The sequence below is a fragment of the Littorina saxatilis genome, linkage group LG3, assembly GCF_037325665.1.
Source record: "Littorina saxatilis isolate snail1 linkage group LG3, US_GU_Lsax_2.0, whole genome shotgun sequence".
NCBI classification, from domain to species: domain Eukaryota; kingdom Metazoa; phylum Mollusca; class Gastropoda; order Littorinimorpha; family Littorinidae; genus Littorina; species Littorina saxatilis.
In genome coordinates, this window is record NC_090247.1 from 45,240,829 (window position 1) to 45,268,166 (window position 27,338).

General features: G+C 41.6%; 1 protein-coding gene across 1 annotated transcript; it reads right to left on the reverse strand.

Moving 5' to 3' along the window:
- Positions 1–1,110: 1,110 nt before the first annotated feature.
- Positions 1,111–24,772, reverse strand: LOC138962486 (uncharacterized). Its single transcript, XM_070334331.1, has 13 exons — positions 24,485–24,772; positions 22,148–23,194; positions 21,547–21,706; positions 21,094–21,264; positions 20,555–20,646; positions 17,467–17,693; positions 16,002–16,252; positions 8,555–8,783; positions 4,116–4,205; positions 3,379–3,590; positions 2,704–2,907; positions 2,175–2,346; positions 1,111–1,470 (listed from the first exon to the last, which is right to left on the reverse strand). Exons 2-13 carry the CDS (start codon positions 22,738–22,740, stop codon positions 1,355–1,357), a joined length of 2,517 nt encoding a protein of 838 aa, XP_070190432.1. The 5' UTR covers positions 22,741–23,194; positions 24,485–24,772; the 3' UTR covers positions 1,111–1,354.
- Positions 24,773–27,338: the final 2,566 nt, after the last annotated feature.

Here is a 27,338-nt window from a genome sequence, read left to right on the forward strand (position 1 = left end):
AAAAAACGTCTGGGGATTTCATACCCAGGAAATCTCATGTCAAATTTCATAAAGATCGGTCAAGTAGTTTAGTCTGAATCGCTCTACACACACACAGACAGACAGACACACACACACACACACGCACGCACGCACATACACCACGACCCTCGTCTCGATTCCCCCTCTACGTTAAAACATTTAGTCAAAACTTGACTAAATGTAAAAAAGCAGCGTCTTTGGCCTCTACCGGCACTCTTCAAGACAGTTCCGCAGCAGAACATATAACTCTATTGTTTTACAAAGGTACCTGCGATGTGAATTAAGGCCACATCACATGAAAAGACATTTTGATCCTTTTTACATTTAGTCAAGTTTTGACTAAATGTTTTAACATATAGAGGGGGAATCGAGACGAGGGTCGTGGTGTATGTGTGTGTGTGTGTCTGTGCGTGTGTGTGTGTGTAGAGCGATTCAGACCAAACTACTAGACCGATCTTTATGAAATTTTACATGAGAGTTCCTGGGAATGATATCCCCGGACGTTTTTTTCTTTTTTTCGATAAATACCTTTGATGACGTCATATCTGGCTTTTTGTAAAAGTTGAGGCGGCACTGTCACACCCTCATTTTTCAATCAAATTGATTGAAATTTTGGCCAAGCAATCTTCGACTTCGGTATTGCATTTCAGCTTGGTGTCTTAAAAATTAATTAATGACTTTGGTCATTAAAAATCTGAAAATTGTAAAAAAAATAATTTTTTTATAAAACGATCCAAATTTACGTTCATCTTATTCTTCATCATTTTCTGATTCCAAAAACATATAAATATGTTACATTTGGATTAAAAACAAGCTCTGAAAATTAAAAATATAAGAATTATGATCAAAATTAAATTTTCGAAATCAATTTAAAAACACTTTCATCTATTCCTTGTCGGTTCCTGATTCCAAAAACATATAGATATGATATGTTTGGATTAAAAACACGCTCAGAAAGTTAAAACGAAGAGAGGTACAGAAAAGCGTGCTATGCTTCTCAGCGCAACTACTACCCCGCTCTTCTTGTCAATTTCACTGCCTTTGCCATGAGCGGTGGACTGACGAGATGCTACGAGTATACGGTCTTGCTGAAAAATTGCATTGCGTTCAGTTTCATTCTGTGAGTTCGACAGCTTGACTAAATGTTGTATTTTCGCCTTACGCGACTTGTTTTCTGCTGTTTTGACAAAATAACACCTGTCATGACAGGACACCTGCAACGTAGGGACATTTTTGGTTTGGTCTCGTAAAGCTGTCATTTAATCGCAGGTACTACTGTAGTGACACGTTATTGCTTTAAAACAAATTTGGTCTAAAACTTGTAAGCAGAACATCAATATTTGTCCAGGTGTTGAAGTCCTGTGATGACGAAGTCTTGTGACAGCACGTTGCTGGGGACACTCGTGATCTGACCGGGCTGCTGACCCCCGACATACACCGTCACAGAACCTGCCATTTCAAGACAAATCCAAATGTGGTGTGAGTCGAGACGTCAAAAGCTGACAAAAGACTGTATGGAATATTTGTTTTCGAACGAATAAGGGAAGCAGCTAGACAGGGGCAGAAAGGACAGCCCAGAGTCCGATGGAGGAGTGTCGTGGCTCTGAGGGCCACGTGCAAAAGTAAAGCAAACAATTTCGTGTACATTTCTGCCAAATTCCAATGAGAGCTAGTTTGGCAATTTGAACGCCGCTCATAGGTGCAAAGATAAAGACACGAAGCAGAATCTGCATTCATGAATACTGTAACGTATTCAACTGTTTTCCGAGCACGCTCAGTTATAAACAAAACGTTTTGTTTTAGGCGGGTTTCTTTCTTTTCTTTTATTTTAACCAATGTGGATCATTTTAAAACAATTGAATGTAGTAACAAATACAAGCAGGGACAACAGAGAGAGAGAAATCGAGAGAGAGAGAGAGGGAAAGTGGGAGAGGCGGGAAGACAAACAGACAGGCAGACAGACAAACAGACAGACAAGCAGATAGACAGACACAGAGACAGAGACTGAGCGGTAAGAAGAACCAATACTCAAACACAGAAGCCAGCAAAGATGAAACCGCAGGAAATTAGACTAGCGCAAGAACCTCTTAACTACCAGACAAACAAGCAATGGTGTCAACAAGGAACTAAGATTGAAAAACCCAACTTCTCACCAGGAGAGATGGTCCACCCTTGAACGAGCCAGACAGCCATGGATTGACGTGTGACCGTGAACTGGATCTTCTGTGATGTTCCCCCTGTCACAGTCACTCTGTCAAACCACGCCAACTGTAGTGTGGGGGCAGGTAGAGACTGGTCGTTCCACCTGATGTACACCTGTACCACCTGTCACATAGTACATACACAGTGACGCCATTTCACACATACTGAATTCATTACGTACAACGGTCACTGTCACTCCTGCTGAGGTACACCTGTACCACCTGTCATAAACACTCACGTCATGATATAAATCAGTGACGTGGTTTACTTTTTTGACGTCTTTTTGTCAAAGTGTCCACATCGGCCCGCCCCTACCCCCACCCACCCCTTCTTCATTGAAAATGAACAAAAGGTCAGAACAACGGACATGCAAGCTCTTGTTTATTTCAAAGGCGAACAAACTGTCAAACACAAATCATTACATGAAAAAACTCATAGACTGTCCCGGACATCAAAGTCAGAACAAGGTCAGGATCTCACCTCGTCACAGGTCACTTTGCCAGAGTTCCTCAGTACAACGGATCCTTGCAGTGGCTGGCCCGCCCTGATGGTCTGGTTGCTAAGCGACAGCTCAGAATACCAAAACGTGGTGTAGGACAGACCAAAGCCGAACGGGTAGAGAGCTGGAGCATTGCTGTAGCGGTACGTCCGTCCTGACATCGAGTAGTTCACCATGTTGGGTATCTACAGGACCAAGACGGTTTTCATCATAATACAATTGTTTAGTTTCTGTTTGAAATTCAGGTGAAACTATCGGAATACTTGCCTCACTTATCCTCAAAGCACTTGTTATTTAGTTATTTCATGATGTCTGGGAACAAGAATGGGACGCTCAAATGTCAAGATGTTTTAAATTAAGGAATTCTAAGTTGTAGCAGTGATCAAACTTGTTTCTTTTGTTTGTACACCATCCTACATGCCATAAAAAGGGTTTAAGGATTCATCAAATTTAAATTTGAAACTTACTTATCCAATAACAAGCGACTGTTGGCAAAACAGTTACAGAACAGAAACAACAAAAACATGGCTCACTTTGACAAATGGCTCGACACACACATTCGCAGTGTATGTTTAAAGCTAAAGGTCTTCTTCCGCTATTAGTTGTCATTTGGTATTATTTAGTTATAAATTGAATAAACTCTTTCAAACTCAGACCTGGTCAGCGAGGAGAGGCCAGGTGCTGGGCAGACGTCCTGCAGGAGAGCTGGTTCCGCCCTCATTGGTCAGCACGTGCAGCAGCGCTGTCCCCGTACTCTGGGCAGGAAACCAACACTCCATGATGGCCGACACTGAGGGATTCTGGGCCGCCCACGTCACGTTCAGGGGACAAGCGTTAAAGAGCAGTAACACCACCGGGGCGCCGTTACCTGTGTCACAAAATGATTGAGTTACCAAGCCTTAGCTTCCCTTCATAGTAGACCTACATCGGATAGTCGAAACTTGAAGCTGATCTTTGCACGAAAGAGGCATACGAAGTCTTGTGCACAAATACATGGCAAACATGACTGGTATGAACATCCTTTGCGTAGGTGATCTTAAATATAACTCACAGCACACTTCAGAAAACTTTAATCGAGAGGAATGCAAGATTCACACTTTATTTTGATATAACGAACTATTTGCACCCCAATGTAGGTGATCAACGACAAAAGATGCATATCGCATTTGTTCTACCTTGACCATTTCCTACCTACCTTCCTCCGTCCTTCACTAATTAATATATCACATACCTTTCGTGATCAAATCACTGCAAGAAAAATGTGAAGAGAATGGAAACATGTACAGAATTCTTTCTCATCATCCGTACAAAGACCAATCACCAGCAAACTTGCCAAAACGTCCGTTAGAGCAGCTATAGCAGCAATGTATTAGCATTCAAAGACAAAACTCACTGAACGTGACAGTGTCTTGCAAAAGTTGAAGCTGTTGACCCGGCAACTCAAGGTCAGCTCGGTCGTGACCTTCATTTTCTTGAAGTTGACCTTAAAACAGAATACAACACCAATAATGTATCACTGATGGCTGGATGCGCTATCACTATGTGCTTGCACCAACTAATTATTCTACAACCCAAGAATGATGCAATCTACCGACCAGTCATTGTTTTCAACAATCACACGTTTGTTCTTCATTTAGGGGAAAGGCTCCTAATATGGACCGGCTCCTAATATGGACCACCTCCGGTTCTGACAAACTAACGGCGCTAGAGCGCTCAAAACAATTTCATTCGCTTTATTCACCCTCTCTGGATAAGTTGCACATGTCAAAACAGTTGCAGAAACACAAACCTCAAAACCGTTAGGCTTTTTCGCTTTTTTTATATTTAGTCAAGTTTTGACTAAATATTTTAACATCGAGGGGGAATCGAAACGAGGGTCGTGGTGTATGTGCGTGTGTGTGTGTGTGTGTGCGTGTGTGTGTGCGTGTGTGTGTGTGTGTGTAGAGCGATTCAGACTAAACTACTGGACCGATCTTTATGAAATTTGACATGAGAGTTCCTGGGTATGAAATCCCCGAACGTTTTTTTCATTTTTTTGATAAATGTCTTTGATGACGTCATATCCGGCTTTTCGTGAAAGTTGAGGCGGCACTGTCACGCTCTCATTTTTCAACCAAATTGGTTGAAATTTTGGTCAAGTACTCTTCGACGAAGCCCGGGGTTCGGTATTGCATTTCAGCTTGGTGGCTTAAAAATTAATTAATGACTTTGGTCATTAAAAATCTGAAAATTGTAAAAAAAAATAAAAATTTATAACACGATCCAAATTTACGTTTATCTTATTCTCCATCATTTGCTGATTCCAAAAACATATAAATATGTTATATTCGGATTAAAAACAAGCTCTGAAAATTAAATATATAAAAATTATTATCAAATTTTTTTTTTTCGAAATCAATTTAAAAACACTTTCATCTTATTCCTTGTCGGTTCCTGATTCCAAAAATATATAGATATGATATGTTTGGATTAAAAACACGCTCAGAAAGTTAAAACGAAGAGAGGTACAGAAAAGCGTGCTATGCAGCATAGCGTAACCACTACCCCGCTCTTCTTGTCAATTTCACTGCCAATGCCGTGAGCGGTGGACCACGAGTATACGGTCTTGCTGCGTTGCATTGCGTTCAGTTTCATTCTGTGAGTTCGACAGCTACTTGACTAAATATTGTATTTTCGCCTTACGCGACTTGTTTTACTTTTGGCAGCGTTCACTCTAAATTTGCCGCCTAAAACGGACTCGTTTCTGTCCACAGCCAAAGCTTTTATCACACAAAAATGGCTATATATGACAGCTAAGACCGTATTTGTTACATTTTAGCAGTGTGTACCCCGGGTTTCTACTGCAAACAAAAAATACAAGCAAAACCTCAAAGTATGTGTGAGTCCCCTAATATGGACCACCTTCAACAAATCGAAGAAAATAAAAGCTAAAGGCAATTTTGAATAATTCATTAAGAAGCTTGCTGAAAATAACCTATAACTAGCCCTCGAGATTTCAAAAAAATATAACAAATAGTCTTTTTTTTGTGGAAGTTGATAATTTCACTTATTTTCACTCTGTTTTTGATAAGCTTCTTCAGTTTCCTGGTGTGCTTCAAATAATGCTCTCATCAACCCGAAACAGCTAAATCTAAAGCATATTTGAATTTGTCTGACTTGCACACTAAGTTGTATCATGTTATTTTGAAGTATAGGGGGCTTTTTACAGTGATTCGTGAAGGCCGCTTCACTGGTCCATATTGGGCGCCCAGGCTCCTAATATGGACCATTTGTGATTTTTTCTGTATTTAATTTTTGCTGAATGTCTATCAAAGCTATTTCACTCTAATTAGGCCTGACGGTTAAACTAAGAGAGAAGGACTACCAACCACAAAATGAAACTTCTTCGCAAGAAAACAAGCTAGTTATCAGCAATAAACAACAAGTCGCGTAAGGCGAAAATACAATATTTAGTCAAGTAGCTGTCGAACTCACAGAATGAAACTGAACGCAACGCAACGCAGCAAGACCGTATACTCGTAGCATCGTCACTCCACCGTCCGTGGCAAAGGCAGTGCCCGTGGAATTGACAAGAAGAGCGGGGTATTCGTTGCGCTGAGAAGGATAGCACGCTTTTCTGTACCTCTCTTCGTTTTAACTTTCTGAGCGTGTTTTTAATCCAAACATATCATATCTATATATTTTTGGAATCAGGAACCGACAAGAAATAAGATGAAAGTGTTTTTAAATTGATTTCGAAAAAAAATTTTGATAATAATTTTTATATATTTAATTTTCAGAGCTTGTTTTTAATCCGAATATAACATATTTATATGTTTTTGGAATCAGCAAATGATGGAGAATAAGATAAACGTAAATTTGGATCGTTTTATAAATTTTTATTTTTTTTTACAAATTTCAGATTTTTAATGACCAAAGTCATTAATTAATTTTTAAGCCACCAAGCTGAAATGCAATACCGAAGTCCGGGCTTCGTCGAAGATTACTTGACCAAAATTTCAACCAATTTGGTTGAAAAATGAGGGCGTGACAGTGCCGCCTCAACTTTCACGAAAAGCCGGATATGACGTCATCAAAGACATTTATCAAAAAAATGAAAAAAACGTCTGGGGATTTCATACCCAGGAACTCGCATGTCAAATTTCATAAAGATCGGTCAAGTAGTTTAGTCTGAATCGCTCTACACACACACACACACACACACACGCACGCACACACGCACATACACCACGACCCTCGTTTCGATTCCCCCTCGATGTTAAAATATTTAGTCAAAACTTGACTAAATATAAAAAGGGGTCCATATTAATAATTAGGGGCCCTTCCCCTACTGTAAGTGTGTGTGTTTGTTTGTTTGGTTGTTTGTTTATTTGTTTGTTTCTAAAGATTTCGTTTGTGGAGTTTTGTTTGTGGGGATTTGTTGGTTTTTGAGTCACTTGAGAAAAAGTGACTCTATGTAATCGGTCAGTGTTAGTCTGTCCGGCCGGCCGGCCGGCCGTCCGTCCGGCCGGCCGTCCGGCCGGCCGTCCGTAGACACCACCTTAACGTTGGACTTTTCTCGGAAACTATCAAAGCGATCGGGCTCATATTTTGTTTAGTCGTGACCTCCAATGACCTCTACACTTTAACAATGGTTTCGTTGACCTTTGACCTTTTTCAAGGTCACAGGTCAGCGTCAAAGGAAAAATTAGACATTTTATATCTTTGACAAAGTTCATCGGATGTGATTGAAACTTTGTAGGATTATTCTTTACATCAAAGTATTTACATCTGTAGCCTTTTACGAACGTTATCAGAAAAACAAGGGAGATAACTAGCCTTTTCTGTTCGGCAACACACAACTTAACGTTGGGCTTTTCTCGGAAACTATAAAAGTGACCGGGCTCAAATTTTATGTGAACGTGACTCATTGTGTTGTGAATAGCAATTTCTTCCTGTCCATCTGATGCCTCATATAATATTCAGAACTGCGAAAGTGACTCGATCGAGCGTTTGCTCTTCTTGTTATAACTTTATTTGGGCTTTTTGTTTTACTGTTTTGGGAGCAAACAAAGAACTCAAAAATGTATCAGAGGAGGAAGGGAGAGAGAGAGAAAAAGAGAGAAAGAGAGAGAGAGAGAGACTCAGACTCAGACCATTATTACAAAAGGATAAAGAGAGAGAGAGAGAGAGAGAGAGAGAGAGAGAGAGAGAGAGAGAGAGAGAGAGAGAGAGAGAGAACGAACGCACGAACGAACGAACGAACGAACGAACTTTATTACTCAAGGATGGAGATTTTAGATTTATGGAGATATAGTCTTACAATCTGTCCCTGCTAAACTAAGACATAAAAATAAAGACAATAAAAGGATAATTGTCAATCGCAATCATACAGTATTACTAATTACAACATTACCTATACGAATACATAATGCATGATAGAACATTGAAATGTACATGTATGTCAATATAATACAAAGGAAAAGAAAAGTCGACTCGCACACACGCGCGCGCCGCATGCCTGCAATCACGTTCGCACTCAATACCACACACACACTCACACTCACACACACACACACTGACACACACACACACTCACACATACACATATGCGCACACACACACACACACACAGAAATATACGCACGCACACACACATACACACACAGACACAGACACAGACACACACACACACACACACACACTGCAGAGAGAAGGGGGGAGGGGGACGATGGGGTAACATTCCATACAGGAGACTAATAAATGTGTGCATGCATATTAATATGGATTTGTTGTTGTTGTTGTTGTTGCTGTTGTTGTCTCCTTGCTTACGAAAAAATCATCGCCCCTTACCAGTGCCCAGACAGACTAAGACGATGTCGGCTTTCTCCACTGCCGTCTTGATGCCCTGTGCGTCGTATCCTTGGCAGCTGACGTCATCACAACCCTCAGCATGCGTCACTGTGAGCCCTAGCTGACGCAGGCCTTCAAGTGGCGTCACGGTGGCGGTGACGTTGACCGTGGGACTTTTGTTTTCTGGACCGTATATAATGGAGGCGTTGTTTGACATAGGACCTACCACCTGTCCATTTGAAAAAGAAACTTTGAAACGTAAAAAAGACAAACAAAAGAAGAAAAGAGAAAATAATAACACAAACGTTCTAGGTTACCAGTTATAAATCTGTTCAAATAGTCCTATTTTATTTTTATTTAAATAACTTCTTTTAGAATCCTTATGCTACATTTCCTTTGTGAGAAGAAGAAGAAGTGCTCAGACCAGGAAACATGGATTAGAAAACGCCAAGTCAGGGGTTGTAGTAACGTGATTTTATTTCAACGATACCATGCAGAAGTCAGTTAGTGGAGCACACTACAAAATACGTCCACTCTCTCTCGCGTCTTTCAGAGTTCTCTCTGTTCTCTCTCACACCCTACTAGCATGTACATACATAATCAAACTTTAGCTAGAGTCACAAACATCCAATCAAAATCCTAGTAACTATTAGCAACACAACATTCTAAGATAATAAGCCATTCCATTGGTTAAAGACAAGAAGAAGGACGGGGGGGGGGGGGGGGGGGGGTAAGAGATTAAGACCTTCCAACCGCAGCTGACAGGCTTCTCTGTATCAAATTCAAAGGGATTCACACCCTCTTAACGAGACTTTGATCTGAGCGCATCAAACATTACCACACGCACGTGTTATCGGCGGCTACCCCGGGTCGGTCATAACAGTTACACGTCTGACCCACCTGCCAGCTGAGCTGGTATTCGGTCCACCCGATCCGACAAAGGAATTAGGCACACACACAAAAAATAGTCTGTTTACGGTAACATAGGCCAAACAAATAGGGTCGTCAAGGTCGGGATGTTTTTGTTTTTTTTTCTTTTCCCAAAAACCATATTTTTAAGTTATTTTGCCCAAAAACAAAGACTTTTTTTTTCCCCCCCCAAAATGCCCAAAAAAATTCTAGGGTCGCGCAAAAAAATAGGGTCGGTCGGGATACACTAAACAGACTATTTATTTTTTTTGGCCTTAACACCTACTTGAAAACCACTGCTACATGTAGCTAGCCGAGGAATACAGAGACAGACAGGCCGCCATATGACGTAACTATCCTTAGCGGATTATGACTTTATTCAGTTATTCTGCAGAAAAGACAAATGCTGGAGAAAAACCGTTCTTTTCTGCAGCATTTCTGCATAATGTCATCTTTTGCCGAAGCAGCATTTTTTTCTGCAGCAAAACATTTTACTGCAGTAAAATTGAAATCAAGAATGCTGCATGCAGTAAAACATTTTTACTGCAGCATTTTGTACTGGCTCTTGGCGGATTATGACATTATTCAGTTATTCTGGAGAAAAACCTAAATGCTGGAGAAAAACTGTCTTTTCTGCTGCATTTCTGCATAATGTCATCTTTCGCCGAAGCAACGTTTTTTACTGCAGTAAAACAGTTTTTCTAAAGCATAATGTTTATTTGGTTTTCTGCAGCATTATTGCGATTAACTTTTTCTTCAGAATAGTCTGTGACAGTTTTTCTGGAGAAAAACGAACGACCTTGTAAAGTAGCGTTTGTATTCGTCGCCCCCTGGGATAGTATAATAGTTTGTTCCGCAGTGTACCAATCAGAAGGCGTTTAGCATAAGGGCATTATATTCAACTTCACAATGGCGGCCGAACGTGAACAATTTCAAATTTGAAACTTTGAACTTCCGGCGGAAAGGAAGTCAGACAGACAAAATACATTTGTGTCGCGCACAACTATTGGTAATTCTGGATGAGTCCATCTCTCGACAGAGGGGGGCTCGCGTGCTCCAACATTATAATGAGCCAGTACAAAATGCTGCAGAAAAAGTCTAAACAGGTTTTCTGCAGTAAAACAACAGCACCGTTTTACTGCAGCATTCTTGCTCCAGAAAAACCCGTTGCTTCGGTGAACGATGACATTATGCAGAAATGCTGCAGTAAAGACAGTTTTTCTCCAGCATTTCTGTTTTTCTGCAGAATAACTGAATAATGCCAAAATGCTGAAGAAAAAGTGTAAACAGTTTTTCTCCAGTAAAACAACATCACCGTTTTACTGCAGCATTCTTGATTTAAATTTTACTGCAGAAAAAAACGCTGCTCTCGCGAAAGATGACATTATGCAGAAATGCTGCAGAAACAAACAGTTTCCACCCGACCTTCCCACATCTGGCGCTTGCGAGCAGGGATGGGACTCGGCATGATATGTTCAGGTAATGGCATGATATGACCACTGAACATTTTCGTGCTGTTCCCATTCTGCGAACCTGGGATGGACAGTGGTCCCCCGGTTTGGAACTTCGGGACGAAGTTCATTCGAACGGGGGCGATTGTGACAGGGGAGGCTACCGCTCCTTTCACAGCAGACTCTGCATCCGAGTTGTTGGCCTTGAAGTCAACACCGGTGGATTGTGGAATTCTGTTTGTGATGGGGTCTGGTGGTTTCCGATTGTCTGTATGTTCATGGAAACCTTCGGCTTTGCATAACAGTTTGTATAGGGCTAAGAAATTGGCCCTAACATTTTCAATCCTGTTTGATTGCACTTCGCCTCCCGAGGTGATCGTAGTGTTACGGCACTCGGTTACATTAGAAAGACATTTTTGAAGCCACAGGCTTCAAAGTTTTTGCAAATTACTCCCAGATATCAGTATCAGACTTATACAGAGCCGTTTTGACCAAATTACCCTAGTTCAAATTCAGCAGCAAAAATTGAGAAATATACATTTTTAGCTCCCAAAATACCCATTCAGGCTTATATTATATTCTGTTAAAAAAAAAATTGATGAATTTGTACAAAAACGCCTGTGTGACTTAGAAGGCATGTTGTTTATAATTGTATTTTCTTTCCTTTTCTTTTAGTGCCTTTTTAATTACACTGCTTTCTGGCATATATTGTTTCTGGTTTACACCAGAAATTCTGGTCTTACATATAATATATTGTTTCTGGTTTGCACCAGAAATACATATTTTCTGGTTCTATTATTGGTTCTAGCTGATTCTGGTACTGGTAGATATCAGAATTCATATTTGCTATTTCTGGTTTTATGTAAGCATTGCTATTTCTTGTATTAGAGTTCTGTTCATTGTTTCTAAATTATAACTTATAGCATTGTCTCTGGTTGCTACCAGATTTAGCTAAACTGTTTTGGAATAATTTATTTCTGATTTAGATAAGCTACCTGAGTGGTTATTTTTAGTTACATTTCCTTCCGAATAAAAGATAAGTTAAAGCAACCTCTGTCTTCGGTGTCTTAATTGTATGCTTCTCTGCCTGTGCTATATATCCTTATTTCCTTCCACCCGACCTTCCCACATCTGGTGCTTGCGAGCAGGGATGGGACTCGGCATATGTTCAGGTAATGGCATAATATGACCACTGAACATTTTCGTGCTGTTCCCATTCTGCGAACTTGGGATGGACAGTGGTCCCCCGGTTTGGAACTTCGGGACGAAGTTCATTCAAACGGGGGCGATTGTGACAGGGGAGGCTACCGCTCCTTTCACAGCAGACTCTGCACCCGAGTTGTTGGCCTTGAAGTCAACACCGGTGGATTGTGGAATTCTGTTTGTGATGGGGTCTGGTGGTTTCCGATTGTCTGTATGTTCATGGAATTTCCGCAGCAAAAATTGAGAAATATACATTTTTAGCCCCCAAAATACCCATTCAGGCTTATATTATATTCTGTAAAAAAAAATTGATGAATTTGTACAAAAACGCCTTGTAAAAGTCTAGAAAAATCAAATCTAACTCCTGCAAAAGAAAAATTATAACTCTACCACAAGTAGTTCTGAAGAAATATCATTGCCCGCGTTGTTACTGTCCTTGAAAACCCAACTACAGGGAAAATTGCATTTGAAAGTTTGTGAAGTGTTTCTCTACACATTATGAAGACAAATTGTTGAAAAATAAGAATGGGTGTGTTCCTGTATTGTTCACAATCTTTTTCAAATGATTTTGGTAGTTATTCCTCTCCATCCCCCATCAGTCCAGCACCGTACACCTCCCCCTCCTGGTCTTCTTGCTGCTCCAACTGACGTTGGCGACCAACACATCTTGAGAGTTGTCACGAAAACTAAATACGTACTGTTTGCTATTTTGTGTGTGCAATTTTGTTAATGTTTTTTGAAGCATAGAACCATAACCAGTCACATTCATGCTCATTTTTTGAAGTAGCACCACTATTTGTTTTTAAAACAATGATTTTTTTCAAAAAGTTCTACAAAATAGACATTTTGCTGCACCTCTTTGTAAAATAATAGTTGAAGCTGCAGGTTAAAAAAATGTCATAATGTGTTGACAAGTAGCTATTACCAGTAGTTGCAGAGCTTTTTCTTCTTTCTTTTTAATGAATATCATCTTTAGTTCTCAGTCAGGAAAAAATATTGGGCGACATTATATGTTTGAAGGCTTTCATTCTAATTCATAAAAAAAATATTGGTAATGTGTTTTTCAAAAAGCGCTCCTGTTGATTCGTTGATGACACAACCATTTGTCGAGGATAGCGTAGGCACCCGGTCTGCTCCCCGCCTAAAAAAGGCCAGTGCCGTTCCGTCTTCGAGGGACTGCGTGGGTTTCATTTCGGAGTTTTCCTTCTCCTAGACGAGTTTCCTTCCATGGATGATGAGCCTCCTCTACCCTCGTTTTGAATTCAGAGTGGTCTTCTCTTAGGATAGCTGCCTGCCAGGGTTGACGAGCCTATCCTGCCCGGCTATTTGACCCATAGCTGGAGGTTGGTTCGTGGGCACCTGGGCGTTTCCACACACCGGTGGGCCCGCATGCCGCACGTCTAGGGGCCAACCTCCTCCGAGTCCTTGTAGTCTAGCCTGGGGCCTTGCGGTACCCAGTTTACGCCTGTCGCCGCGATGGAGGCACTACATAGGGCTTGTTGTGGAGAGGTTATTGTACTGGCAGGAGAGACTGACGCATTCTGCTCTCTTTTCGCATTGTCCTAAAAAGGACAGACGGTGCTAGCCAGCGGTGAGGGCTGAAAGCGAGAAGTGACAAGCACAAGACACTTCGCCAACACACTAGACACGTCACACAACCGTTTGGCAGGCAAAAAGCGCTCCTGTAACTACTGGGATAATTCATTAACAATGATTGGGGGAAAAAAATTAGTAGTCTACCACAAGTAGATGGGAAATGAAGACCATCATCGTGTGGTTACCGTCCTTGAAAATCATTCACATTCTGAGGAAATTGCATTTGAAAGATTGTGAAGTGTTTTGCTGCGCACAGTGAAGACAGATTGACAAACCAAGAGTATGATTGTGTGCATTCGGGTACTTTTCACTGACATTTTCCCATACTCCAAGTACTCTTCACAATCCCCTATCAGTCCAAAGTTGCACTTATGGACATCAGACTATTGCTACACTCAACAAAACATCAAGTACAGTGAATTATGATCAGCTGGAAATAAGGCGTTTGGAATTTTATTTGCAACTCTCGATGTTCTCAGTTTTATCGCAGGAGCAGGCATATGGTTTCTGCTAATTCTTGTTTCCATCACACAAAAACTGGTCGAGTTTTGATCGGAAATTGCTTCGAAGTAAGCATTATTTTTTCCAAAACTCATGCAGCTATAGGTAGGACGTCAGTCGAGCTTCTGCCAAAATAAACTCTAGACAGAATGCTTCCCTGACAAGTTCAAGGGATTCAATGATCTAGAGGGAGAAAAGAATATCAAGTTCTCATTAGTAAAATAGATTCGGGATGAAATCCGACAGATTTTAGCCCAATATTCGAGTCACTCGAAAATGCACCGATCAGTTGTTGCGTTCCTTGAATGAGAAAAGTTGGATTTTGCAACGAAGCAAATATCTAAGTCAAAATATCATTGTCTCACCAAGAATTAGATACATGAGTGGAAGATGGGTCCGAAGTTCGATTAGCAGTACTTTAGGGTGTAACTGGGACAGTCAGGGTGGAGTTTATGTGAGATAACCAAGGCCTGACGTCCTACCTGTTATTCAGACATCGCGGACTCAACATTCACACCGACCGCTGCTTATTCTTCTTCGCTGCTCGATCTGCCGCAATTTGTAACTTCCTCTGCCTCTTGCATGATGGATACCCGCCGAATTTATCTTTTAGAGGCCGAGTTGAGAGAAACATTGCTGTCTGAGACGTCGAACCGATTCGAAATAACGTTCGCGTGTTTATGCGGATATGGTGTGCGCGCATGCGCAGAACGACTTCCCGGCTAAAAGTTATTGGTAATGACCAATCAGCGAATAGATTTTAAAAGGTGAAGGTCACTTTTCCAAACATGGAACATTTTGCCTGTGAAAGTATCCTTCGCTAGCTCTGTATTGTGTCCGTTGAGCGGTATAAACGGACTTTATTTTCATGACTGTGACATCGTCAAAAAAACGGGAATTCCCGCTGAGTACGGTGCATGCAATAAATCTGACAAACTCATCAATATGTTGCTGCTGCTCTGCCGTGAAAAAAATCGATTTTTCACAAAGTTTGCAGATTTTTAGTATTCACTCACTTTGCAAATCATCACTTTATTGAAAACAAGAAGAGCAAACGCTCGATCGAGTCACTTTCGCAGTTCTGAATATTATATGAGGCATCAGATGGACAGGAAGAAATTGCTATTCACAACACAATGAGTCACGTTCACATAAAATTTGAGCCCGGTCACTTTTATAGTTTCCGAGAAAAGCCCAACGTTAAGTTGTGTGTTGCCGAACAGAAAAGGCTAGTTATCTCCCTTGTTTTTCTGATAACGTTCGTAAAAGGCTACAGATGTAAATACTTTGATGTAAAGAATAATCCTACAAAGTTTCAATCACATCCGATGAACTTTGTCAAAGATATAAAATGTCTAATTTTTCCTTTGACGCTGACCTGTGACCTTGAAAAAGGTCAAAGGTCAACGAAACCATCGTTAAAGTGTAGAGGTCATTGGAGGTCACGACTAAACAAAATATGAGCCCGATCGCTTTGATAGTTTCCGAGAAAAGTCCAACGTTAAGGTGGTGTCTACGGACGGCCGGCCGGACGGCCGGCCGGACAGACTAACACTGACCGATTACATAGAGTCACTTTTTCTCAAGTGACTCAAAAAGGAGGATGAAATTGACAAAATAAACAACATGCAGTTATTCTAGGGTGTTCAAAGTACCTAAATATGCTGAAAACCCAAATCACATCATGGTACTATTTTGGATCAAAATTCCGTGCCACCTCTGCCCTTAAGATTCAAATATTCCTTTCCATTTGAATCAGAAAATGTATTCCCCGCTGAATTACTTACGCTGACAACTGCAAATTTCTCAATGATCGGCAAAAAGCCGTCCTTGTTCTTCAGCAGCACAAAGCTCTTCATCGCCGCCTCCAGTGTCAGAGCTTGGTGGGCGGGGCTCTGAATGATTGACAGGTCCAGTGTGGAGTAAGGGTTCATGGAAGCCGGGTCAAACTCGCCGAGACGCATGCGCGTGTGGAATAGGGGCTTGGCGCGCTTTCTTATGGTTTCTTCTTGTACCAGATCTTTCTGCATAGCTGGCACTGCAAAGAGGCAGGACAACAAGTCATTTCAAAGGTGAATCTTGAATAAGTGGCAATTTTTCTGTTGCCACGTGCTTGAATTGTTTCGTTCCAAGTCCGTATCGTTATTAAGAACGTTTCTTCCTAAGAGATGCATACAGCAACTGTGGGGAGTATGTCAAACTGACACTTTAAAAGTTGTTGAGTGAAACGACTGAACTGCCATGCATCAGCAACCTCCTCCACCCCGTGTTTTTTAAACAAGTGTTTTAAGGTTAGATTTTTAATTTTCTCGGACTGATAGGTTTTACAGGCTGGTATATGTGCAAAACACATCGATAAAGAAATGGAAAAATGTAAGTTTTACGCCCTCACGGCAAAGCCATTAGGGGCATATGTTACATGGGAAAATCCGGCTTGTATAAAAATAAAAAATAAAAATGCAGAGGGGGAGGGAGGGGGGATGTAGACAGCTGGCTGCCGGCTGCTAGAGGAGACCTGAAATGGGCTAGGGACCGGGTTGGGTCGTCTTGGGTCAGTGCTGAAATGGTTACTTTATTGGCTGTTGGCCGAACGGACACCCGGGCTTCATATTTTTGCATGCATGTATTCGTGTTTTCAAGGCCTGAGGCTTTCGCTGTGACCTTGGGATCTTTATCGTGCGCATGCGTGCACACGGGGGTCTTCGGACACCGAGGAGAGTCTGCACAAAGTTGACTCTGGGACACGCATCCCGCGCCGAACTTGGGGGTTGAACCCACGCTGAAAGTGACAACCGGTTTTAAAGCCAGCGCCTCTACCGACTGGGAAAACTCCCCACCCAATATGTTGGGGTCAAGAAGTTCCATGGAGGGTGGGGGGTATGGAGGAACACATAGTGTTTTGCTCAGAACATTCCCACCCAAGCAGAGCCGCGCTAGGGGTACGCATTACCGTGAAGCTGGCAGTCAGTGCTACCAAATGTCGTCTGTGTCTACCACTCGGTGGTGACTTAATGTGAGTCTATGTAAGCAGATTCCAGCGCAAGCAATCTGATGCAGAGTCAGGAGGCGGTTTGGTACAAGAGAACCTTAGAGGCCACAGCCTCAGCCGTCTAAGGGATCTGTGTGTCTGGAGGCTTTACAGGTGGTACTCTTCGATAAAGGAATACACGACTTCTTCCTTATGTATCTCGCATAGGCTATTCACTTGCAATAAACATACTTGCTCACCGATCAACAAATACACTTGCTCACCGAGTTGCATGAAGACACCATTTACGTTATTCTTGGACACCTCGATGTTGACGCCAGCGTTGATGGCGTCAGCTGCAGCAGTGACGTAATCGTTGACGTAATGATGGTCTGTGACGATTCGCTCCAGTGCGCTCTGGTCACTGACCACGTAGCCCGTGAAGCCCCACGTGTCTCTCAGGATCTCCGTCAGCAGCTTGTGGTTGGCGCACGCTGGTACTCCGTTGATGCTGGAAAGTCGCACATGTTGAGAAATGTCGATTCCAGTTTATCAGTAACACTGTCTACTAACGGCAACAAATGAGAGATTAAGAGAGAGAGAGAGAGAGAGAGAGAGAGAGAGAGAGAGAGAGAGACAGACAGACAGACAGACAGACAGACAGACAGACAGACAGACAGACAGACAGACAGAGAGGGGGGGCGGTCACGGCAGACATACAGACATAGACAGAGAAAGAAAGACAGACAACAAAGATAGACAACAAAGACAAACAAGTCAACAAAGACAGAGACAGAGAGACAACTGAAGAAAGTCACACAAACATTGTGTCGTTAAAGGCACACTCAGCTTCACGTAAACCATCAGTTTCTAGTCACAAATACTGTCAGGCTTTTACACACAGTACAAACACCCTTTCGTTTAAACACTCACCGCTTGAAAACATCCTAGGTGCCCTCCGAAAAGAGCGAGCATTTTTCAAAGAATTTATTTCGTGCAGTCAGAACGGATTTACAATGCGACAAATCGGACACCTCGTTTCATCAAGACAAGATCAGTACAATTCGAAGTTTTGAAAGTTTGAAAAAAGGGAGCCCGGAAGCAGGTCACGCAAGGTCGTGTTTCCCAATCAGACGAATTTTCTGCATAGCGCTTGCTTCTTTGAAGTCAACCGCCGCCGATAAGTTCGTGTGACTCGCAGTCGTTTGTTACATTTTAGATTCAGAGGTACATAATAACGCGCTATTGCAGATACGGCGAGTCGCATTGAAATCACAAACTGACGACTAAATTGTGAAAAAAAGGAAAGTGGATCACACGGGTTCACGATGGCTCAGGGGTAATATAAACCACGAAATCTGGTGTGTGGTTTACGCAAGCTAAATAGCCATTAAAACGAACTGTGTCATTAATGCTGTTAAATGCTATTGCAAGTGTGTTCGATAAGGTTAGAACTGCTTTTTTTCGTGAGAAGATTTAAATCGTACCGTGAACCATTTGAGGCAGACTGGGGCTTTAAATGTTTGGGGTTTTTCTGTGTGCGTGTGTGGGTGTTTTGTTGTTGTTGTAGTCATTTGATACATTCTGTTAGTAACGTTTTCCAATGATCCACATTCTACTTCTAGCATCGGTTGATTATTTTAGCCGAGTAGGCGAGATATACATTTATTACAAATTGGTCAAAAAAGCGCATGGATGCAGTGCATAAAATTAATTTGCAGTATTTTGAGTGGCTGAAAGTAGCATACGATTATACAAGTCAAGTCAAGTCAAGTCAATATTTATTTCAAAAAACCCCTAGGGTTACATGAATAAAATAAATAAAAATTGCAATAAACACGACAAAAAAGATATATGTAATAATGAGACACAACACTTCTAATTAACCGAAAATAAATCAAGCTTAATTCATAACAAAATAATTGTAATCATACATTTTTTTTATTTTTTTTTTACAGGAAAGTATATGTTTTTGTGTTTGTTTTTGTTTTAATAAGAAACAAGAAGGGCAAAGCCCATACGACTCACATGCTTGACCTCGACCTTTAGGGTAACGAAACCTAGCAATGACATCATACACTAAGAACTGCTTTACACATTTTTCCTACCAAAATACATGTGACCTTGACCCAAGGTCAAGGTCATCCAAGGTCATGCAACACAAAGCTGTTAATTCAAGACATAGGAAGTACAATGGTGCTTATTGGCTCTTTCTACCATGAGATATGGTCACTTTTAGTGGTTCACTACCTTATTTTGGTCACATTTCATAAGGGTCAAAGTGACCTTGACCTTGATCATATGTGACCAAATGTGTCTCATGATGAAAGCATAACATGTGCCCCACATAATTTTTAAGTTTGAAACAGTTATCTTCCATAGTTCAGGGTCAAGGTCACTTCAAAATATGTATACAATCCAACTTTGAAGAGCTCCTGTGACCTTGACCTTGAAGCAAGGTAAACCAAACTAGTATCAAAAGATGGGGCTTACTTTGCCCTATATATCATATGTAGGTGAGGTATTCAATCTAAAAAAACTTCAGAGAAAATGGGAAAAATATGAAAAATAGCTGTTTTTTAGGCAACATTTATGGCCCCTGCGACCTTGACCTTGAAGCAAGGTCAAGATGCTATGTATGTTTTTTGGGGCCTTGTCATCATACACCATCTTGCCAAATTTGGTACTGATAGACTGAATAGTGTCCAAGAAATATCCAACGTTAAAGTTTTCCGGACGGACGGACGGACGGACGGACGACTCGGGTGAGTACATAGACTCACTTTTGCTTCGCATGTGAGTCAAAAAAAACGTGATCAAATAATCAGAACTCTTTCAAAATACTCTTAATAAAACATATTAAATGCAATAACTTTCGTTTCTTTGTTAATTCAAATAAATGTTTAAATTTGACTGCATTTGAATTTCTACGAAAATACAATGGTAACAACCTTTTCCTCCCATTTTCAAAAAAATGACACTGAAATATATAATGAAATTCATCTCCGAGTTCTCCAGACTGGCATTTAACACATATTCTTTCGTTATGTGGTATATTTAACATTCGGTCTTTCTGTATTGGCAATTTATGATTTAATGTTCTGAAGCGTAAAAAAGAGAGTGCTAGGTTATTGGGTAAAATGTTCAAATAATTTTCAAATATAAATGTATCTTTAAACAATCTATAATTCAAACAAGACTTAGTTTCTTTTTCATTTAATTCTGAAAACCACGATTGTATATATTGATCTTTTAGGCATTGCAACGTTTTCAATTTAAACCATTTTTCGGAACATCGTAAATTAAACTGGTTATGCCAAAAACCACTAAGACCATATACAACAAAGCAAGGAGTTTAAGAATCAAGCCTACCTGTTATAGCTGCACATGACACTGTAGGTACCGGCATCCACACACGCCTTGAAGGCAGGTAGGAACGTCTGGTGCCAGTCCAACTCACTCACCTGTGATAGCAAGCAGCAACACAATACTTTAACAGTTAATCGATTGGCATGATCACCTTTACAAATTATCTTAAAACACTAAAAATCTAGCAATGACTGGTAATCATATGAACTTGCCATGATAAGCCATTTTGCGTGTGTGTGTGTGTGTGTGTGTGTGTGTGTGTGTGTGTGTGTGTGTGTGTGTGCGTGCGTGCGTGCGTGCGTGCGTGCGTGCGTGCGTGCGTGCGTGTGTGAGTATGCGTGCGTGCGTGTGTGTGTGTGTGTGTGTGTGTGTGTGTCTGTGTGTTTAAGAAAACGTGTTCATGAAATGCTTCTTATTCTCTCAGGTGCTGAGATACTGGATCCACACATCTCTTACTCTTGTTGTCTGCATTAGGACTCTTACTCTCCTTCGTTAGCCGAGAAAGCCACGAATGCTGTTTACATCTGCACATTATCACTCGCCTGTGCGTTGAAGGAGAATCTTGACTGCGGTATGTCCTCGGGTCCCCCATGGACGTCAAAATGCTTGCATCCAGCGTTGGCCAGCACGTAGCGACTGTGGTTGCCTTGGAGACCGTGGACAAAGCTGGTGGCCAGGGTGCTGGTCAGGTAGGGATCCTCTCCGTACGTTTCCTGAAGAAATCATTAACAACAAGAAATTGTTACTGGTGATATGTCTTATCATTTCCAAGTCAATGCTTACGAGTGTGTGCGTGCATGCGTGTGTGCGTGCGCGCTCCTGTGTGTGTGTGTGTGTGTGTGTGTGTGTGTGTGCGTGCGGGCGGGTGTGTGTATGCATGTGTGTGCGTCTGCGCGTGCGCGCGCGTGTGTATATGTTTGTCTCTGTCTCTGTCTGTTTGTGCGCGTGTGTCTGTGTCTCCATATCTGTATGCATGACCGAGAATACAGTCTTACCTGGTTCCTGCCCCACCTGGGGTCCCTCATGATGTTGACGACAGGTGAGAAACAGGACAGCCCCATGTGGTCGCCGTACAGCCCGTGTCGCGTGTAGTTGTTGTACTTGGCGCGCACCTCCCGCCCCGTGGCTCGTGCAACTCGTCCCACCACGTCGGCGCTGGGGACGAGACAATCCTTCACAGCGTCACACGTACATGGAGCTTCAAGGAGAGCTTAGTTGCCCATTAGTATTTGAAAGGTCACCGAGCTTGGTTCGGGAACGTAAGACATTTCAATTAATGTGTTGACTCTTTTTTTAAGCATGTGTGCATGATCAGATTGTATACTGTTTTTTTTACTGCGAAATCAATCTGATTTTCAAACCCTGAGAAATATAATATTATTCTGTGTAGTTTTCTCTGAGCTGAACCGAGGCTCTCAGCAGTTCTGAAAAAAGGTTTGAAAAATAGATTTTAGAAAGTCCATCGGGGATTTTTTCATGGTTTTTATCCCCAAAGGTTCCTTCTGTCCTTCTAAGTCTTACAAAAATAAAACCGCAAGAAAACCACGACATACTCATTATTTGTTTCCACATCAATATATTTTGATTGTCACTGACCTGAAAGTTGCAGCTAGCCCCAGGGCCTGGGGGAAGGAGGTGGCGGGACCGGCATTGACCACGCCCCTCAGACACTCTGTGTTCCACGAGTAAGGCCCCACCCCCAGGCGCGGGATGGGCGGGGCCGGGCTGACGTCAGCACCGTGACCACCTCGCGCCATCTGCAGCTGGATTTCCTCCAGTGTCAGCAGCGACACCAAGTTGTCCACCCTTGTTGCCCATGGTAACGATACGTTGCGGAACGGGTAGTCCGCGCTATGAAAGTTGAGAACGTTGGCATCTCTCTTACTGTTCGTCAGACGTCCGTTTGGAAAAGGAGGGTCTTCCCGAACGGTATCATATGTGACGTCGTCGTCTTCCGTTTTTCCCGTGCGAGTGTGCGCTCGTTTTGAATATGTGTCAGACACTTTCACGTCAGTATTGTCATTACTTCCGCCTGTTTCCGTTCTTTTAATGTCTATATCCGCAGCTTTTGAGTGCGTGGTTGTTTTTCCCGAGTTGTCGCTTCTATAGCACGCAACACACATAGAGTGTTTTGCAAACTGCGAGTTTAAAATGTAACAGATGGTAAGTAAGATTACGAAAAACTTCATTTTTCTTTCTGATTTCAGTTGTCAAAGCTTAATCATTGACGCTAAAGTCTTGACAGCGCGAGGTTGATCAAGCAAAGATGTAATTCTGCAGTTGTTTGCTGTTGTTCACTTCTCAGTGTCATTCGAGTTGTTTGGTGAATGTAGCCGCGTAACGTAATCTGCACTAATTGATACAACTATGCCGTATAAAGATAATTTGCCATCTGCATTTCTCCTTGACCTGGAAGCAATCAACAACGTGCACTCTTCGTCAACACTATGTCAAGAGTTGAGACCGTGGTTGCCGGATCATGTGGACTTGATACCGCTCAGTTTCTGTGCTGTCTGGGTCGCAGTATATTGCAGCTATCTCGTCACTTCAGATTTCGATGTTTATATTCTATTCTGATAATAGTCCTTGATAATAGTTCTTTCTTCGGTTTGTTGAACTCTTTGTTGAATACGTATCCTTTATCTGTATTAATTGAAAGATTCGGAGCAACATTTAGTTTAAAGGTTAGGAAACCCCATGCATTTCGCGCAAAATTGCGTTTTTTTGTGTTTGCACTACACACTAGAATACAAACCGATTTGCACAAAACTTGCTCGGTACTTACTTGAATTATTTAGGAATGCAGGGTGCAAATTTCGCTAAGATATCTGCAGAAACAATTTCATAACATCAGATTATTAGGACCAAGTGTTATGGCGCGAACGTTAATGGTCGGAGTAGCGTTACACACATGTAATCAAAACTATTCCTCCTGAAGTGTCAAAAAATGACTCCTTTGCGTTTTGTTCCTCCAGCTTTTTGACAAATGCACAAAAAGGTTGTTTTTGACCAGCCCAAACAAGTACCAAATAGAAAAACCGTAACAACAATGACATCTTTCTTCAGAATTCGTATTCAGAGAAACAAAATGTAGAACAATACATGAACAAACATCGTGCCCAATTTTATGACAATCGGTTGAATAGTTTTGAAGATATCCATGTAACCGCAACGCATGCTACGAAAAACGTGATTTTGAGAAAATCGCGCTTGAAGTTGAACGTAAGTTATCCGTGGTGTATTTTCAGCGACATATAGCATATCGTCATCGCACAGCACTGTGACGTGTCTCAGATCCTTATCACCTCGTCATCAGCTTGCTCAAAACTAGCAACAGCAACTGTTTGTGTTAAGCTTACTTTGTTATTTTCTTCTTGTGATTTGTCCAACTTTTCGCATGTAGATTCCCGAGAAATCTGTGTTGTGTTTTCCGAGAGCAAACATAGAAATTCGTAAACTTGACGCCGCGAACATTTCTTGACTACTCATACCGAACTACCACTGAAATCGTAGCACAACAAGTTTGCAGATCTGAAACTGTACAAGATATGCACATGGCATATTTAGATTCAGCCCGCAAATGCAAATGGCTTCATACCCTTTCACACATCAGCCAATCAAAAACAAGGTTACCCACTTTCGGGCAACAGCAGACGAACACAAGCAACGTATTTAGATCTACATTTTGATACTTGAATCATCTTCCAAAGTGGTTTTAAACGAAAGTTATGGCGATTTCAAAATAATAAATCTATAATGAGGCCAGAAATGATCCCAAAGCAACCTGTACACGAACAACAAAAAGTAAAAAAAGTGCCTTTTTTGCCAAAAATTCACATTTTAGTTATGCTCAACTAAAAGAACATAGATCAAAGTGTGTCTTAATGTCAAAACCCAAAAACGCACCTATCAACATCCATGGGGTTTCCTTACCTTTTAAATACACGCTTCTCGCAAAGCTTAAATAGTGGCAGTTGCAACAGACACTGAGCGTTGACTCACACTCACACACGGCATACACAAACGACGTGTTAACGCGTTTATTGACAACACGGCACGTGTCGGTTTGCATTATAATCAATATCAATCAGTCTTTGTCGAAGCGGGCGTGTGACTCCCACCATGTGACTTTTAACACTTATTTAAACCTCCTCGTCAGCTGACTCTTATCAGTCAAGTCATCTCTTGTCCGTCGTTCAGTCGGACATATCACAATAAGCACTTGATAATTATATACACTGCACATCTGTTCTATTTCCTTTGATCGTTTAAACTCGTGGTAAAACTAGCCAACAAAGAACAGGAAACAGCGGAGAATGACCTCACATATGGCATACATCGAATGTGGCACACAGCTGTTTGAACTCAGTATAGCCTGGCTACATTTCCCGTCTGTTTTCTGTTATTGTGATAAACTCTATCTATGGCTGTTGCTCGCTCGATGTTCACTGTGTGTGTGTGTGTGTGTGTGTGTGCGTGCGTGCGTGCGTGCGTGCATGTGTGAGTGCAGTTTGCTATTGTACAACGCCGTGAGCTCCGATGAGAAATGACGATTGATGTGTTCATTATTATTATCATTATTATTATTATTATAGAGTAATAATTTCAAAGTGACGGGTCACATAAATGCATTCTAAGTTATGTGTTAAATGCAACATGGCACACTTGCTGTGCATCAGCACGAAATCACACACACACGCATGCACACACATACACACACACACATAGGTGGTTTTACAGTCATTTGGGGTCGGCTGTGTATCAAAATGCCATCTTGCTCAAAACACAGGCATTTGGGGTCTCTTTTGTTTTAAGTGTTAGAAAGTTTCTTAAAACTTCAATGAGCGTTAAATGCCATTTCAAAGTGTGAAAACTCATTTCAGGAGGTTATTACATAAAATGCAACCTCCAGCGTGATTTTTAGAAAAACAGACATTTGGGGACGATGTTTGCTGTACAGCAGTGAAATGGGGACGTATGTGTACACAAAGTGCAGAGCTAGAATTACGTTATCGGTGCTATGAATGTTTTAGGTGTTAGAAAGTTTGTTAAAACTTCCATGAGCGTTAAATGCCATTCTAAAGTGTCAAAACTCATTTCAGGAGGTTATTACATAAAATGCAACCTCCAGCGTGATTTTTTAGAAACAAACAGGTATTTGGGGACGATGTTTGCTGTACAGCAGTGAAATGGGGACGTCCAAAAGTGCAGAGCTCCCGCAGAGCTATATGAATGGTTTCATCACATACATGGCGCTAGGCGACATATGTTGTGAAAAATTTTACAAATCACGTTTTTGCGCCCGATATTTTCTTGTCATCTCCAAAGTCAAGGGACAAACACGAAATTCCTTGACTTTTGGGGTAGCGCGACTCTGTTAATTTTAAGAATTAGAAAAAAAAAAAATTCATTACTAGGATGTCCCATCGTTGGGAAATTCCGGTCGCTTCCTCCGAGTGGAAAGCTAGCAGTGACAGAGTCGCACTACCCCAAGTCAAGGGATCTATTAGTCCTGTTTCGCCGTTATCCCAATTCGCCCCCATCCCATTTTGGCGACATTTCTCAGGCCAAGTGTCATTTTACCACCATATCATGTACCATTAGCTCCACATCCCATTTTGGCGCAATCCCGTTTCGCCGTTAGCCCATTTCGCCCCCATCCCATTTTTGCGACATTTTACAGGCCAAGTGTCATTTTACCACCATGGAGTCATGTACCATTAGCTCCACGTCCCATTTTGACGCAATCCCGTTTGGCCGTTATCCCATTTTGCCCCCATCCCATTTTTGCGACATTTCATAGGTTATGTGTCATTTTACATGCCATTCTAAAGTGTCAAAACTCATTTCAGGAGGTTATTACATAAAATGCAACCTCCAGCGTGATTTTTTAGAAACAAACAGGTATTTGGGGACGATGTTTGCTGTACAGCAGTGAAATGGGGACGTCCAAAAGTGCAGAGCTCCCGCAGAGCTATATGAATGGTTTCATCACATACGTGGCGCTAGGCGACATATGTTGTGAAAAATTTTACAAATCACGTTTTTGCGCCCGATATTTTCTTGTCATCTCCAAAGTCAAGGGACAAACACGAAATTCCTTGACTTTTGGGGTAGCGCGACTCTGTTAATTTTAAGAATTAAAAAAAAAAAAAATTCATTACCAGGATGCCCCATCGTTGGGAAATTCCGGTCGCTTCCTCCGAGTGGAAAGCTAGCAGTGACAGAGTCGCACTACCCCAAGTCAAGGGATCTATTAGTCCTGTTTCGCCGTTATCCCAATTCGCCCCCATACCATTTTGGCGACATTTCTCAGGCCAAGTGTCATTTTACCACCATATCATGTACCATTAGCTCCACATCCCATTTTGGCGCAATCCCGTTTCGCCGTTAACCCATTTCGCCCCCATCCCATTTTTGCGACATTTTACAGGCAAGGTGTCATTTTACCACCATGTCATGTACCATTAGCTCCACGTCCCATTTTGGCGCAATCCCGTTTGGCCGTTATCCCATTTTGCCCCCATCCCATTTTTGCGACATTTCATAGGCCATGTGTCATTTTACATGCCATTCTAAAGTGTCAAAACTCATTTCAGGAGGTTATTACATAAAATGCAACCTCCAGCGTGATTTTTTAGAAACAAACAGGTATTTGGGGACGATGTTTGCTGTACAGCAGTGAAATGGGGACGTCCAAAAGTGCAGAGCTCCCGCAGAGCTATATGAATGGTTTCATCACATACATGGCGCTAGGCGACATATGTTGTGAAAAATTTTACAAATC

Excerpts from the sequence above, each read along its gene's own strand:
- LOC138962486 (XM_070334331.1), bottom strand. The coding sequence starts at position 22,740 with ATGAAGTTTTTCGTAATCTTACTTACCATCTGTTACATTTTAAACTCG. Across the intron at positions 21,707-22,147 it reads GGGCTAGCTGCAACTTTCAG|CGCCGACGTGGTGGGACGAG; the intron begins GTCAGTGACAAT and ends TCTCGTCCCCAG. Across the intron at positions 2,908-3,378 it reads GGCCTCTCCTCGCTGACCAG|ATACCCAACATGGTGAACTA; the intron begins GTCTGAGTTTGA and ends TTGGTCCTGTAG.